Source organism: Rhinolophus sinicus, linkage group LG04 (assembly GCF_036562045.2).
Source record: "Rhinolophus sinicus isolate RSC01 linkage group LG04, ASM3656204v1, whole genome shotgun sequence".
In the NCBI taxonomy this organism is placed as follows: Eukaryota; Metazoa; Chordata; class Mammalia; order Chiroptera; family Rhinolophidae; genus Rhinolophus; species Rhinolophus sinicus.
In genome coordinates this window covers 180,098,884-180,115,041 of record NC_133754.1, presented here as the reverse complement: position 1 = coordinate 180,115,041, position 16,158 = coordinate 180,098,884, and the positions used below count along the sequence as shown (strand labels likewise).

At 52.2% G+C, this 16,158-nt stretch overlaps 2 protein-coding genes across 5 annotated transcripts; one reads left to right on the top strand and one right to left on the bottom strand.

Moving 5' to 3' along the window:
- Window positions 1–2,669: 2,669 nt before the first annotated feature.
- RPL35 (ribosomal protein L35) lies at window positions 2,670–7,229 on the top strand. Its single transcript, XM_019728550.2, has 4 exons — window positions 2,670–2,782; window positions 3,195–3,331; window positions 4,419–4,500; window positions 7,044–7,229. Exons 1-4 carry the CDS (start codon window positions 2,780–2,782, stop codon window positions 7,191–7,193), a joined length of 372 nt encoding a protein of 123 aa, XP_019584109.1. The 5' UTR covers window positions 2,670–2,779; the 3' UTR covers window positions 7,194–7,229.
- WDR38 (WD repeat domain 38) lies at window positions 6,630–11,222 on the bottom strand. Of its 4 annotated transcripts, none has more exons than XM_019728549.2 (9): window positions 11,045–11,219; window positions 10,425–10,512; window positions 9,334–9,450; window positions 9,151–9,248; window positions 8,725–8,805; window positions 8,347–8,478; window positions 8,105–8,254; window positions 7,691–7,738; window positions 6,630–7,587 (listed from the first exon to the last, which is right to left on the bottom strand). In XM_019728549.2, exons 1-9 carry the CDS (start codon window positions 11,111–11,113, stop codon window positions 7,513–7,515), a joined length of 858 nt encoding a protein of 285 aa, XP_019584108.1. In that variant the 5' UTR covers window positions 11,114–11,219; the 3' UTR covers window positions 6,630–7,512. The 4 variants fall into 4 exon arrangements, with proteins under 4 accessions (XP_019584108.1, XP_074187103.1, XP_019584103.1 ...); XM_074331002.1 differs by having other exon boundaries at window positions 7,384–7,587; window positions 8,347–8,538; window positions 11,045–11,222; XM_019728544.2 differs by having other exon boundaries at window positions 7,384–7,587; window positions 8,347–8,538; window positions 10,425–10,545; window positions 11,045–11,220.
- Between the last annotated feature and the right edge of the window lie 4,936 nt (window positions 11,223–16,158).

Sequence of the window (16,158 nt, the reverse complement as noted above, 5' to 3'; positions counted from 1 at the left end):
TCTGGTGCTAGGATTAAGTGCCTGGGCTGTTACTTGAAGGGTTCCATTAATGGGCCTTAGCCTTAGACTAAACTGGGTCCGTGTTTTCATATAATAGTACTCTTTTTAATAAAGGCCAGTAGTTAATGAAATGTGACTTGTTTTTATTGATTTGAATATTTCTCATTGAACTGTGTCTGCAGATCGAAAAATATACCAGACTATGGTATATATGGTATCTTGGATGCTAAAGATACTCCTACAGTACGGAAATAGGTGCTGAATAAAAGTCTCAGGGGTCCTGGAAACAGGCAAAGCCCGTCTGCCGTTCAGCTCCATATGTTGGAAGAAATCTTTGTGACCCAGGCAGGCCACCAGACAGCAGAAATTCGTGTCCCCAGAACATCCTGGTCAGGGGGAACTTTACACCAGAAATGACCATTTTACAAGTAAGGAAATAGCCGCCAAATAAACTGGTGAATGAAATAATGTACCTGCTTATGACCATGGACCTCCATTCCAGTCAGGAAGGCAGAATTTTAAAAACCTCTACTATGGTAGGGTGACTGTGCTGAGGGGGAAATAAACAAACATGCAGGGCCTGGGAGTGAGTACCTTAAAGTGGTCAAGAGAAGTCCCCCTGAGGGGGTGACACTGATCAGGGACCTGAAGGAAGTGAAGGTGGGAGCCAGGCAAAGGCTCAGGCACGGCAGGCTTGGTGTATTCCAGAAACAGCAAGGCCATACTGGATCAGAAGAGAGAGAGAACATGGAAGTGGAGGGGATTCTATAGGGCTTTGCAGGCTGAGGAAAGGATGTGATCTTAACTCACATGGGACAGCCCTGGAAATTCTGGGTAGAGCAGTGATGTGATCTGACTCAACTTTGGAAAGGGTTCCTCTAGCAGCTGTGTTGAGAACACATGGGAGCAAGAGCCAAAGTAGAGAGGTCATTTAAGAGGACACCAATGGTCTAGGTGACAGGCAATGGTAGTAGCTCAGGGCAGGCAGGTGACAATAGAGTGGTGGGAAGAGATCAGGTATATTTTGAAGGCAGAGGCTACAGAATTAGGAGCTGGCTCAGATGTGGCATGTAAGAGGAACAGGAATCACAGACGACTTCAAATCCAGAAAAGATGTACACAATTGTATACCATGTTTCCCCAAAAATAAGACCGGGCCTTATATTAATTTTTGCTCCATTAGGGCGTATTTTCAGGGGATTTCTTATTTTTTCATGTACAACAATCTACATTTATTCAAATACAGTCATGTCATCTTCTGGAATATCATAACGAACTAAATGTATCTGGCTGAGATCTTAACTGTGGCTTATTTTCGGGGTAGGTCTTATTTTCGGGGAAACACTGTAGCTCTAATAGAACTATAAGCAATTGGGAAATGTGACAGCAAAGACCCAATGCACTATTCAATTTCCATTTAAAACTAATCCATGCCAACATTGCCCTCCGTCTGCCCTCTCCTTCCCATATCCTTCCACTTCCTAAAAGTCTCTCATTGTGGTCTGGGGTAAGGCTCATTCATTCGTTCATCCAACAAGCATCCACATGCAGGTCCTGGAGACTAGGAAAACCAGGTGTCAACCATGGTTCTGCCCCCAGAGAAGTTCCAGGCTGGCTGTGGAGACAATACATGAACATTTGAACTCTGGGGATAAAGACAGGATTGCACATAAAGCTTGGGACACAAGACAGGTTGTGTCCCAATTCATTCCAAAGCTAAAGATCATTAACTCCAGAAGGGGGTGAGAGAAGGCTCCCTGGAAGTGATACCTGATAGCAACATGGGGACAATCTGGCATTAACTAGAGCTCAAAGAGGTGTTGGTATGTTTTTGTTAATGGCAATGGAGTGACACTGAAGCACTGATTGCTGGTTGGGGCAACAATAAAACTGCTGTGTCAGAAAGCCTGAGCACCCTCCTTGCTTTGTGAATTCCCCTTTAACTTTCAGGGCCCGACTCAAATGTTCATTTCACCGGGAACATTAATAGCGGTATTTTGAGCGATTGTTACGCATCAGGTCTTGCGATAAGAATTTTCCAGGTGATAGCATCCAAATCCTCATAAATACCTCATTTCACAGATGAGAAAACAGACTCAAAGAGGGGAAGGTATTTGCCGAGTCTCAGCTAACACCAGGCAACAGAGCAAGAATCTGAAAACCGGTCAGTTTCACTAAATAAAAAGGCTTATGAATGCTCGTTCCCCGGCCACATGGCTGCCTCCACTAAAACATTTATGGAGTTGGGTTAGAGCTGTCTGACCCCGCCCACCTCGGACTTTAAATTCCTGAGGCTGGGGCCGTGTTAACTCATTTTTGAAAACCCTCAAACCTAATCTCCTCCACTCCCTGAACACAGGTGCCACGCTCAGAGCAGCACAAACTGGGCGACCTGCAAAGATTTACCCAATAAATGAATGAGTAAATGAATAAATAAATGACTGAGTGAGTGGACGAATTTGAATCCTATGCCATCTCTGCTAAACTGCCTCTCATCCCGGGCAGGCTTTGGTCTCCTCAACTGCTCTGCTCAGCGCGTGAGGACGGACTCAAGTAACCTCCGGGGTCTTCGGAAGCAGCAGGGACTACAGAGAGGGATTGGGCGGGCTGTACCACGGTGCTCCTCGCGGCGTTGGCGGGGGCCGGAAGGGGTGGGGCCAGGGCTCCCTCTCTGCGACGCCATTGGCCGCGCCCGCCCTCACCCGGCAGTAGTTGCAGAGGTCAGCCCCTTTTCCTCTTTCTCTGCGAGCGAGAGGCGGCTCTGGTGATTTGTGCAGCCATGGTGAGGGCTGTGGAATCGGGTGCCATCCGTGCGCTGCCGGGTTCGGGAGCTGGGGTGGAGGGCGCAGGGTGAACGCTGAGGTCCCATCTGCCAGTTGGGCCTGTGGAGCGCCGTGCGGAGTGACCTAGCGCCACTCAAACCGGTCTTTTCCTCCTTCCTACCGGCTTCGACTAGGAAAGGTGCGCGCGCGCGTGCTGCCGCGGCCTCGGTCTTACAGTCTGCGGAATGGGGATAGCGGCCCGGCCTCGTAGCAAGCTTGGGGTGGGGATGCTGATGGCGAGGCGCGCGCCCCCCTGGGGCTGACCGTAACGCAGGTCGGGGGGAGGGTGGCCAGTGGGGGAGGCCTCGACGAGCGCCGGAGGAGTAGACGGCGCCGCCGGGCGTTTAATCTAGACCCTTTCTTGGTACGCAGGCCAAGATTAAGGCTCGAGATCTTCGCGGCAAGAAGAAGGAGGAGCTGCTGAAACAGTTGGACGACCTGAAGGTGGAACTGTCCCAGCTACGCGTCGCCAAAGTGACTGGTGGCGCAGCTTCCAAACTCTCTAAGATGTAAGTGACGGGCCGCGGCCTCTCTGGGCGGGGGATGGAATAAGTGTATATCAGGGTATTTGAGGTTGTCTTAGGGAGGTGTCTGTTTAAGTGCCCGTTCAATGGATCTGTGGTTATGCCCTCCTAACCAGCTTTTCCGGGATCACCTGCTCACGCCTAGCCGTGCGGGAGACCCTCTGGCTTTGACCGTGGGGTCCTTTTGCCCTCAGTGCCCTTGTCTTCTTTGGCTGGAGGTAAAACTGGGTGTCCCCAAAGACTCATTTTAATCGTGCCATCCAAAGCCTAACTGGACCTTTTTCTTTACCTCCCATCAGCGTTTGGTTTTTTGTTTTTTTTTCCCCTCGTTGGGTAAATAGAGTCAGTTGACCTGGGCACAAATTCCATTTCTGCCACATCCTACCCTACGGCATGTTGGCTCAACACCCAGTTTTTTACTCTTCTATAAAATGGGCCCTCAACACCCTTCCTACGGTGGTGGGAGGGGGTTGGTTGAGCTTGGGAACATTTAAGCAAGATTCATGCTGAATCCTCAAGACAAGGTTTACCAGCCGTCTGCTGAGTGAGCCTCCTCTTGTCCCCCAGCTGCCTCTTAATCAACATGACTCAGATTCACCTGTCTCCAGCTGGTTCCTAGCTTCAGGCTCCCCTCTCCCCCATAACATTTCCCCCTCCCAGGTAGCCCCTGCGGTAAGTCCTTAAGATTACCCTAGTTGCCCAGCTTGTAGCATGATTCCTTCCAGACAGCTCATAGCCTTGGGATGTGTGGCCTGGGGTGGAAGAGCTTTGCTGATCTGCCCTCCACCACTCCTTATTAAGCCTTCTCAGTGAACATTTCACAGCTCCTCAGAAGCACTGGACACTCTAGCCCTTCCCTGTTCCCACTCCTGGGATGCCCATCTCCCAGTCTCTCAGGCCTCACCCTGAGAACACCCTCCTTCCGGCCTGGGTTAGGTGTCTCCTGGGTGAACATGGGTGAGCTGGTGGGGAATAGCGCTGCCCTGTGAGGTCTGCATCAGGCTCTGATCTTAATTACACGAGGTGCCTTGTGGAGCGCTGTGTGTCTTAACTGATGTCTCTGTTTTTGCAGCCGAGTTGTTCGTAAATCCATCGCCCGTGTTCTCACCGTCATTAACCAGACTCAGAAAGAGAACCTCAGGAAATTCTACAAGGTGAGTGGGGGTATGTGTGTGTGGGTGCTTGGCTTCAGAGAGCAAAGTTCTAGCCCTCCCTTGGCGAGGGGATCAGTATAAAGAGATTCTTCTGCTGGGGTTTGGGGGCCGGGCTTTGCCCAGACACGGTTGGGCTTTCTAGAGCCTTCTCAGCTTGTGGATGGGTTCGCCTTCTTTCCAGCATCTTCCACTAGCATTTGGCATGCACACTGCATTTCTTCGGGGCTGCAGTTGTCAAGAAATCAACAGTGTGGTGGGAGTCTGGCTGGAAACTTGAGTTTTGGATGCAGTGTCACCAGCTGAGTGAGTTGGGGTGGTCTGTGAGGATTGACTGAAATATTTTGTCTGCCTAGCACCGTGTTGTCAGTCACTGCCAAGCACCTAACAGTCTTGTTTTGGGGATCAGGACCTCGAGGCGTAGAGAGGTTAAGTTGTTCAGGGTCACCTACAGTTAATGGAGTGATTGGGCCTAAGTTCCAAACCACGTCTTGGGGAGAAGTGGATTGAGTGCTCCTGGGAGATTTCAACAGGTGCATTTTCTGGCCCTTAGTCTTATCAGGGTTCAAGCAGTGAAGCCAAACCAATAGGAGACTATATGTGTGTGTGGACATTTGCTTTGTTATAAGGAATTGGCTTATGTGATTGTGGGGCTTGCTTATTAGCTGTCCGCAAGAGAAGCTCATGGGCAGGCTGGAACTCATGACACAGGTTGAAGCTGCTATCCCGCAGGTGGGATTTCTTGGGGAAAACCTCAGCCCTCCCTGAAGGTCTTTTCAACTGATTTTGTCAGGCCCATCCAGATTACCCAGGATAATCTCTTAATTAAGTCAACTGATTAGGGGCTTTAATTCACCTATAAAATGGCTTCACATCAACTTCCAAATTAGTGTTTGAATAACTAGAGGGCGTGCCTGGGCTAGCTTCACAGGGGACACTGTCATGTGAGGTGGCAGGGGGGTCGTGCTGCCACCCCTGGATGTATGTGTTTTTGTCTGGGAGCATTTTTCTGAGGAGTGGGTCAGAAGCTTTCATCAGGCTCTGAGGGGACCAGTCCGAGGTGGTGCCTGGAAGAGTTGTCTTTGCCACCGTCCAGTGAGTGCACCCATGCTGGGCACCACTCGGTGGGAGTAAGGTCTCTGCCTGTGTCCGCGCTGTCCAGTAGACTTTCTGCGGTGATAGGTGTGTCCACTTATCTGCTCTGTCCCGTACAGTCACCTGGCCACGTGCCTGTTGAGCACTTAATATGGCTATGATGACTGAAGACTGAATTTTTAATGTAAACAGCACGTGGGGCTAGTAGCCACTGTTGGGCAGCAGAGTTCTAAGGGGCACGAGGTCCTGACCTGTGTCATCTGATGTGAGGGATATGAGTGGACAAAGCATGGAAATGCTTCCAGGTTCCCTCATCTGCTTAGCGTTTTTTTCTGCAGTCCTCTGTCCTGTGCCTCACCCCGCCACCCAGGCTGTTGGTTATTTCCAGAAAGAGCCTGTGCTGTCATTCTTCGGGGCTTTTGTGCACCATTTTCTTCCCCTTTCAACTGGTGTCCACATTGATCGCTTTCGAGGCTTTTACCAGTTGCTAGGTGAAACCTCCCCACCAATGGGCCATTTGTTATCTGTTTAGTCTTCCCCACCGTGCTGGGAGTTCCTTGAGCAGGAACCAGGTCTAATTGTCACCTAGCCAACACCCAGCACAGGGCCTCAAGCCAAAGAGCGCCCCAGAGACCTTTGCAGAACAAAGGAGAGACCATGAGAGCTGCCTTAGTCTAGACCCGCTTAGTGGGAGCCAGAGATGGAGAGATGCTAAAGGTCTGGGAGCAGGAGGGCAGGAAAGGGGGCTTTGCCCCTGAGCAGGGTGACCTTGGCCAAGCCAGATCTTCCCTCTGGGACTCGTGTTAAATGGGAACATTGTCACAGGGAACACCACAGGTAGCTGGCACAGCCTCCAGATTTACTGAGTACCGCCTTCAGCCCTCCCATACACACCAGCTGGCGTAATTTAAGCCAACAGAACAGTGGACCCCCCCACTGCTGTGACTTGGTGGATGCCATGTGCCCCTTACTGGGTTGGCTGTGATGTTGACTCCATGGCAGGAAGTCGGGTAGGTGGAAAGAGAACAAGTAGGAAGTTGGGTGATTGGGTGCAAACCCCAGTTCCTCCATAGCTTTACTGGTATTCAGACAGGTTTACGGGCTTTTCAGCTCTGTAACTCAACAGACTTTTTAAAAATGGGGATGATTCCCCCAAACCTTGAACTTGGGAGAATTACATGAACTAGTAGCGGGGTGTATGGCCTGCGTATTACATCTCGGTCTGTCTCCAGTCCCATGTTGACAGTCCCCTACTGGGCTGGGTGTCATAGACAGCTCTTTACGCTCGTGTCTACAAGTTAACTTCCCCAGCCCAGCCATGCACCTTAGTCATTTCCCAGGGCTTCCCAGTGCCCTCCTGACACCTTAGTTCCAACCTCTGGGGCTTCCTTAGCTACTGCAGAAGCTCATAAACCCTGGTCCTCAGATTCCTCCTGCTCTCCGTCACCCAGGGCAAGAAGTACAAGCCCTTGGATCTTCGGCCCAAGAAAACGCGTGCCATGCGCCGCCGGCTCAACAAGCACGAAGAGAACCTGAAGACCAAGAAGCAGCAGCGGAAGGAGCGGCTGTACCCACTGCGGAAGTATGCGGTCAAGGCCTGAGCATCACAGCGTCAATAAAGCACAAACTGGCTGACATTGCTTTGTGTTTGCAGGGGTTTCAGCTAACTGTGCCAGAGAGAGGGGCTGGTGTGGGTCCGTGGCAGTCCTGGCCTCAGGGATCTGTTAGGTGCTCTTACGGTTACTTTGGGCCTGTGGCGTGGAAGTGCCCTGACTGTCCTTTCACAAGTTCATTCTGCCAGGCTTCATAGGCCTTGGGCAGGGAGAGGCAAGGGGCATGAGATCTGAGAGCCATGCGTGGTGATGTTACATTCAAGAGGCTGTGGATGCTTTGATCATGCCAGTGGATTTGGCGTCTTGCCTAATCAGCAGCTCCAGACACTAAAAGTTTCCCATCTGGGGTGAAGGCGCAGTCGTGGGCCACATCCAGGGCTCCCTGCCAAAAACATGTCAGTGGGCTTGGGGGATACACGTCCTGCCTACCCCCAGCCTCTTGGCAGGCCTTCACTGCCGTTGGGTGCTATGGCCACAGGCCTTACCTTCAGGGTCTCAATGCACTTTCCTGTTTTGCAGTCCCAGACTTTGACCTGGAAACAAAATCAAGCAGAAAGACAGGGAGGCCTACCACAAAAGCATCCTTGAAATCACCTTGGGGATGAGCCCTAGCCAGCATCTTATCCTCTTGATCTGGGCTTTGTTGTCTGGGAGGTGTATTTAATATGGCCAACGTAATATCTGAAGCAAAAATTGAGTGCAATACAATTTCCTTTCCCCCGAAGCTATTTGTCATAAAAATGTCACTAACATGGAGCAGCGCAGAGTGCTGCCCTTGGCACTCTACTGTTTAGGGCAAATAGGGATGTGGACCTCTGGACAGTGCTGAGGGTTCTGGTAGGGAGGACATTGGTGGGTAGGAGATTGCCAGGGAGAGAGGCCTGGTGGGGTGGGGTTACCATGTGCGAGTAGCCAGCGCTGGCCAGCTGCAGCTCATCAGGGGAGAAAGCTATGCTCTTCACCCAGGTGACATGGCCCTTGAGCTGGACAAGCAGGCTTCTGGTCGAGGGCTTCCAGATGTGGATGGTCTTGTCCCAGGAACCAGATGCCTAGACAGCAGACAGCTCTAAGCCCATGCGTTTGGAGTCTGCACACTTACTGGGCCACAGAATGGCCTAGAATTCAGGGCAGCCCAGCTCACCAGGAGACCAGAGGCTGAGTAGCACAAACAGCTGATGTTGCCACTGTGACCCTCCAGTTCCTGGTAGAAGACGGCTGGGGTCCCTGTCCGAAGGTCCCAGATGCGAATGGTAGCGTCCCAGGAGCCAGTAGCCTGCAGGCAGCTGCCATGAGCATGAACCAGCCAATCCACGCCCGCCCTCCTGGTTCCTAGCTGAGCAGACTCAGAAAGCAGGCACCACTTCAAACCCTGCTGAATCCCCACCTTGCAGACAAGGGGACAGGCTCAGAAGAGCAGTCACCCAGTCGAGGTCTAGAATTCTAACCATTGCTCAGCCCTAAATGGGTGGGGCACCCACTTTCCCACTCAACTTTTAGGGGCAGAGGTGGTGTGGCTCACCAGGCAGTCTGAGCTGGGTTCGAAGTCACTGCTCTGGACGGAGTCTTGGTGTCCTCCTAAGTGGCGCAGTATCCGGCCAGACTGAAGGAAAGATCCCTGAGCTTCGGAGGGCAGCCCAGAAGCTTTACAGTGCCAGCAGATGGCTCAGACCCAGGCCCTCCTTACCGGGCTACCTGGGTAATAGGACAACAGCCCGTGCGGCTTTCCAGGCCTTGAGAGGGCATTCCCGGCAGGGGGAACCTCATGGGCATGAGAGCTGATGTGTGTGGGGAAGTAGCTGCAGCTGGATGCCAGGGGGTCCTGGGTGCCAGGTATGGACATTGGCAGTAGGGAAGATGGGGCGACCTTTCTGCGACCAGTGTGAAGGGTGAGGGTGTGTGTCCCATCTGGATCCCAGGCCTCTTGTCTGGCTATCCCTCCACATACCTGCACCTCCCAGAGCACCACCTGCTTATCCCAGCCACCCGATGCCAGCTGTTTGGAGTCAGGGCTGAAGCTGACCGTCTCCACACTCCGTTGGTGACCTGTGAGGTGGCACAGGACACAGCAAGGTCCGAAAGGGACCCCCGGGCTGCCATCTTGGCTCCTAGTCCCATCCAGCCCACTCACCCTTTAGGACCTGCAGACACTTGGCTTCTACTACATCCCACAGGCGGATGGTGCGGTCACAGGAGGTGCTGGCAAAGAGGCGGCCGTCAGGGGAGAAGCGGCAGAATTTCACGGGGCCTGGAGCAGGGGGCTGTGGTCAGGGAACGGGGCATGTCCTCCACCTCCGGCTCGCAGTCTGATACCTGCTGATCCTTCCAGCCTCCGCCTACGTCATCTGTCCTCACTCGCCTAACCCTCACCATCCACCTAGAAATTTCTGGGCGCCTGGGCCTGGAACACCCAGCCCCTATTTGCCCCTTTGGAAAATCAATACCCAATCAAATGCAGGCGCCTCCCAGAAACTCCAACAGCCCAGCCTAGGTTCAGTGCCTCCTTTGAGCTCCCCTGGATTTTCCCTATTATAGCATTATTCCCTATGATTAATTACTGTATGTTTTCTTAGTCTCAGTTACGTTACATCTACTGAGTACATCTACTGGGCACTAGGCAGTTTGCATTATCTCAGTACCCCTATGGGATAGCAACTATTAGCCCCATTCTAAATAGGAGGAAGTAAGAGACAAAGAGGTGGCGTGACGCTATTACAGTAAACATAGTATACCATAGATGAACCCTAAGGACACGCTAAGAGAAGTAAGCCAGTCACAAAGAGAAATACTGTATGATTCCGCTTCTACAAGGTACTTAGAATCGTCCAGTTCATAGACAGCAGAAAGGCAGATGCTGGCTGGGGAAGGGAGGAATAGGATGTTTAATGGGTATAGAGTTTTGGTTTTGCAAGATGAAAAGAGTTCTGGAGACTAGTTGCACAACAGTGAACGGATGTAACAGCACTGAACTGTACACTTAAAAATGGTTAAGATGGTAAATACATTTTTTAAAACAATTTGTTTAAGTGGTAGACTCTGAATCGGTCTGCTAGAGTCAAAGGCTCTAGCCCCAGAGATCAGGTCCTGTCTCCTTTCCCTCCTGCCTCAGCCCTGCCCAGGCTATCTTGCGTGCTGCCCAGCTCAATGGTCAGGTTAGTGCGGTAGGCTCTGCAAAATGCCAGAACATGAACCCCAGTCTCCCCATCCTGGCTGAGGCCCCACCTGTGTGGCCACCCAGTTTCCACAGCAGATGCCCGCTCTGGGTCTTCCAGCCATACACACAGCCATCCTCCGAAGCTGTCAGCAGCATCTGGCCATCGGGAGAGAAGGCAGAAGAGTTGACCTGAAGTGAGAACACAAGGAGTCCTACTCTGGGGCAAGAAACACTTGTCTGTTCATCCTTGCCCCCAAACTCCTGGGCCAGCCCCAAACAGGCCCCCAGAAGCCTGGGGTTGGAGAGGGGATTTCACGCTTCACTCTACATCCAGAGCGCAGAACCCAGGAACCACTCTGCAGTCAGAGCCAAGAGCCTGGAGCTCTGTGGAGCCCTGTAAATCCTGAACCTGAAGCCAGAGGCTAGAACCTTCTCTAGAACCAGATTCTGAGCCAAGAGCCCATTATAGAGCTGGAGTCCAGAATTAGATCAAAATCTACTGTTACGCCCTGAGTCCAAAGAACACTGGAGTCAGCCAGGAGTTTGAGCCCTCTCGGGAGCCAGAGCTTAGAATCTAGGGCACATTCTGGAGCTGGAGCCCAGGGAGCACTCGGGAGTTCCCGCCACACAAACCTAGGAACTATTCCAGCCGCGAGCCTAGAGGCTGGACAGAGCCCACTGGCCTCACCTCTCCGCGGTGCCGGCCGAAGAATTTCACTCTCCCCACGACCAGCGTCCCTGGGGCCCCGCTGTTCATGGGCCAGCGGCCGGGCCAGCCCCGCGGGCTCCCTCCTAGGCGGGCGCTGGTTGGCCCGCAGGCCCGGGACTTAGGGCAAGTGGAAGGGGGAAACTGTGTACAAGCGGTCTCCATGGCAATCGGGGCGGGGCGTGCAGCCGCCATAGGGGTCTCTGGGAAGTCAGGAGGAGACGGACCAGGAGAGACAGTTTTCAGCTCCGGGGAGGTGGGGCCGCAGCAGGCAGGACCGTGGGCGGCTCCTACAAGGGACTTGGGCAGCTCCAGCCGCGCACTGCTGCCGCGAGAGGGCACGCCAGCCCCACACAATGCGCCTGCCTATCCCTCTGCACCGAACCCCGGCGATCAGTTTGCATAGGACCCACAGATCCCTTCCACCAGCCTGTTTCTCCATCTGCACCATGGGGAGGATCATCCCTGCCCCCAAGGGCTCCAAACTGGACCGCAGAGCTGAAGAGCTCCCATGGAGAGGACTAGAAATGATACCCATTTTTGTCCTCCAGGATGTGGGGTCACTGTTAACGTTACTGGCAGCACAAATTGTGCCATCTAAGGATGTGGAGGGAGGCCCCAGGAGCTGTCAGAATCCTTGCTGGATAGCTCAAGTTGAAACGGGGGAGAACAGGACTTGGTTTCACTGTCCATTTTACGGATGAGGGAACTGAGTCCCCAAGATGAGAGGGGACCTGCCCAAGGTCACTCAGCCAACAGGAAAGGAAATGGGACTTCATCCCATGCCTGTCTGACCCTGGGACCTATATCGGGACCACCTGCCATGAATTCCAGGGGTCTCACAGCAGTTGTCCAGCTCCCTGACTCTTGGTACATCTGGGAAACTGAGGTCCTGATGGGGCAGATTTGGCCCAGTCATCCAACACCTCTACGGCAGAGCTGGGTCTATTACCCAGCCTCCTCCCCACAGTAGGACAGGGGTGGGGCTGAGACACCGTGCGCCCTACTGTTCAGTGGATTCCAGATTCCCTGGGGTGGGGGTGGGGCAGCTGGGCTTTGGGAGCTTCAAACTCAAGGGTTCCCAGTGGTGACTCACACCCCTCCCCACAGACCTCTTTGCCAGAAACCCTTCTCGTGAGATCGGCTGAACTCCTGCTCTATTTTAGGTCCCAGACAGTCAGGCGGGAGAGGGGGTGACAATGGCAGCTTTGAGGCAGCCCCACCCCCATCCTAATGCCCAGAGGGCCCCAGGTCACTGAATTGAGTCTTCAGGGACCCGTCTAAGTTGGACCTCTAAAGCCACCCCTCACCCCTAGACATGGGTCCCAGACACAGCTCCCCCATAGCTGGCTTCCCAGGCCCTCTGCTGGCACCCCCCAGCCCGTGACCCATCTGGCATTTCCCCAGCCACCTAGTTGAGAGCCCAGCTCATCATTCCCAGAGCCATTTAGACAGACCTGTCCACCAGGCCCAGGGACACCTCTGCCAATAGGGGTGGAGCTAGGGTTAAAATCTTTCTCCTCAACCCAGGGGTCTGGTTGGAACCACCCACCATGAATTCCAGGGGCCTCAGGGGCCAAAGCATCATGTTCACCTCTCCTGCTTCATCCTGCCACTGTCCCTACTCCCACCTTGCTCCCTAAACTCAACCACAGGGACTTTTCTTCCATTTCTCCATCCTGGGCCTGTGCACACAGGGTTCCCCACCCCTTGGCCTGTGCTTACTTTCCAGTCTAACTCAGCTATCACTCCCCTCACCCCTGCGGCCTTGCCTTGCCCATGCCCCAGACTAAGTCAGAGCTCTTGCTCCAGAGATGGGGCATTAGAGCCACAGGTCTGGGTTAAGCTTGGGTTCTGCCAACGACCAACTCTGTAACCTTGGACAAGCCACCTGATCTCTCAGTGCCTCAGTTTCCTCAGCTGTAAAATGTGGGCACTCACAGTGGATGCCTTGTTGAGGAAGTAGTGAGATGGTGCCCATCAAGGTCACCTGATGTGCAGTAAGTGCTCACAGCAGGCAGGAGGCTGTGACATACTCCTTTGTCCCTTTAGCTTAGAGCCCAGACACATATGCCCTTTGCCAGGCTCCCCCAAGGGGCCCAGGACCACCGCATGATGTAGAGAGGACCTGGTCATCAGGGGCTGTCTGGCTTCATGCTTGGCAGGGGCTGCGCCTGCAGAGTGTGGTCTATGGCAGGGGCTGGGGCACTAATGTCACTGTTGTGGTGGCAGCAGAAGTATTACACTGGCTCAGGTTCTGCCCAGTGCAATGTAATTGTCATTGTCCCTCCTAAAGTGCAAGACCAGAGCTGGAAACATGCTCTCTGTATAGGCTGAAAGGGCCAAGTTGAAAGGTACCATCATCTCCTGTTTTCTAGACACAGTCTCTAGTAATGCAGCCTGTATTACTAGGCGCATTTGTGTTTTAACAGCTACATTATTCTGGTGACTCACTGAGTCTGCAGTGAGAGCTTTTTCCCATGGTCTAGCCAACTCTCCCCTATCTGGTACTTGCACAATGGATTCTTCGGAAATACATGAAGACCTTACATTTTGTTGGTTAAATGTCATCTTCTTGGCTTCCATCCAGCCATCTAGTCTTGAAAGTGTTGTAGTCTGGCTTCTATTGCACAAAGCATTAATTTTGCACTGTGGCAGCTGCAAATTTTATGAGCATGCCTTCTGTGTTCTAAATCCAAATTGTGAAAATGATGATCAATGGGGCAACGGTAAGGGCAGAGCCCTGTGGTCTATCACTAGAGACCACCAGTGAGTCTCACTTATTTTGCACCGATCAGGATCATGGACTAACTGGGTGGGGGTAGGGTCCACTCCCTTAGGAGCAGATCTGGGGAGGGAGAAGAGCAATGAACTCCTACCTCAAGCAGGGCTCTTTGGTTGCAAACAACAGAAACCATCAATGGCCAAACGGGACCATATGGGAAGGGGCTGGGGGAATCAAAGATGGGTAGAACTGCAACCTTGCACGCCAGGCGAGAACAGGAAGTAGGGGCTGAGAATCCAGGAAAAGCCTAAGCCAGTCACGGTCCTCGGTGAACATAAGATTGGCCCAGCGGGAGTCACATGCCCACTCCTTGGCGAACAGAGGGCGGGGCATCTTGATTGGCAGTCCTGGTAAAATCCGGGCTTCTACCCCCACCTCCAGACTCCTCTGTTAATCAATTCAGGATCTCTAGGTCAGTGTAAAACCAGCTGTGCACCTGTGGGCTCAGGAGCCAGACAGTTGTGTTCAAATCTGGCTGCACCACCCCACCAGCTATGACCTTGGGCAGGTTACCTGACTGCTCTGTGCTTCCTTTTCCTGACATCCTCAGTGAGGGTAATGATTACTATTCACCTCATAGGGTTTGGCTTGAGGATGGAGTTAATACATGCCAAGTATTAACTCCCAAGTATTGGCTTGGAACAGGGTCTGGCATATAGTCAGTGCTCTGTGTTGGTTCGCCGTGTTATTAAAGTAACATGGTGAGTCGACATTTTTCTTTGTAGCCCAGATGATGGGAAGAAACACTCCCAGGCCTTACGGAAACACAGGTAGATGTGTCTGGATTGGGGTTATTAAAGGAGAGAGGCAAGAGAGCGCGACTAGGTTTAATGCCCAGTGACCTCGCTGGCATTTCTCATCGCTGCTTCCTTTTCTGAGCACTCTCAAACTACTACTGGATAAACTGTCCAGAGCTTGCTTGGCAATTATTGTCAGGTGAACTAGTCCATAACTACTGGATTCACGCTTTCTAGAAAAGAGACAGTGGTGCTTTCTTCTCTCCTGGCTTCCGGCTTCTGGGCCATTCTTGTGGTGTCAGAGTTACATCTTTCACTCTGGCTCTCTTGGAGTACAATTTACTAGACCTAGAAATTTGGTCTTACTTATTTACTTTATTATATTTTTAGCATGTTTTTTTCTAAGACTGTTCTGTTTGTGTAGCAAAGTGACCCGGATGCCACAAGAAACCCGAGAAGCTCAGGGGGCCTGACCACCACCCACACCGCTCCACGTGGGCTGGTGGCCCAGTGCCTGCCTTCCAAGGTCTGGGGTTCAGGGACTGTTACCCACAGGCCCCTTGGGCCTCTCCCACGTTCCAGTGACTCTTACAGAGTAGGAGAAGTCTCTGGGGCCCTGGGACAAGCACCATGGAGGTCTTGAACACACCACCTTCCTGCTGCCAGGCCCAGATTAGGACAGAATGAGGGGCAGGGGTGGGTGGCCGGGCAGGGACCCCATTACGGGCTCATCTGGCTTGTGGAGGCAGGGCCACACCCCAGCCTAAGAGAACTTGAATGGCATTTCATTTGATTTTTTAAATTCTTAGAATGTCCTGGACATAACAATGTTAAAGAGCAGTTTGAGGACACAGGGACAGTCATCCTTGTTATTCTTCACTTGGGCTGAGCCCCACTCTGACCGTGCGGCAGCTGCAGACATGGAAGGAGTGGGTCTTGCAGCAGGCACGGGGAGTTGAACCTGGGTCTGTCTGACCTCTCCGTGCTTCATCCGGGCCTCACATTTCTACACAGCTTTATTCCTAGCACACAAACCAATGTTTTCAATTTGAAAAAATGTTTTAAATTACATACTGGCTGCAAAAAATATATATGTGTGTATAGAAGGCTAAAAAAATGAAAGACACAGGTGTCTGCTCACTCCTCTGTGCCTCTAGCTTCACTCCTTAAGGGGACTGATGTGAACAGTTTGAGAGGTGGGTGTCCTCTTAGTGACTTCTGCTTTGAACCCTTTGTAAAGTGGAAACGGTGATGGTGATGTTTGGTCCAAGGGGCTCTGAGAAGGGAGGCGTTGCTACTGAAATGAGACAAAGTAAACAGAGCTCCAGGCCTGGCGCCTCCCAGGTAATACCATGTTTCCCTGAAAATAAGACCTAGCCGGACAATCAGCTCTAATGCGTCTTTTGGAGCAAATATTAATATAAGACCCAGTCTTATTTTACTATAAGACTGGGTATAATATAATAAATCATATCATATCATATCATAAAGACCGGGTCTTATATAATATAAAAAAGACGCATTAGAGCTGATTGTCCAGCTAGGTCTTATTTTCGGAGAAGCAGGTAGGTGCT

Coding starts and splice junctions, on each gene's coding strand:
- RPL35 (XM_019728550.2), top strand. Junction 3,332..4,418: donor GCTTCCAAACTCTCTAAGAT/GTAAGTGACGGG, acceptor CTGTTTTTGCAG/CCGAGTTGTTCGTAAATCCA. Junction 4,501..7,043: donor ACCTCAGGAAATTCTACAAG/GTGAGTGGGGGT, acceptor TCCGTCACCCAG/GGCAAGAAGTACAAGCCCTT.
- WDR38 (XM_019728544.2), bottom strand. CDS start 11,113: ATGAACAGCGGGGCCCCAGGGACGCTGGTCGTGGGGAGAGTGAAATTC. Junction 9,249..9,333: donor GTGTCTGCAGGTCCTAAAGG/GTGAGTGGGCTG, acceptor GCCACCTCACAG/GTCACCAACGGAGTGTGGAG. Junction 8,539..8,724: donor AACCCAGCTCAGACTGCCTG/GTGAGCCACACC, acceptor GAGTCTGCTCAG/CTAGGAACCAGGAGGGCGGG.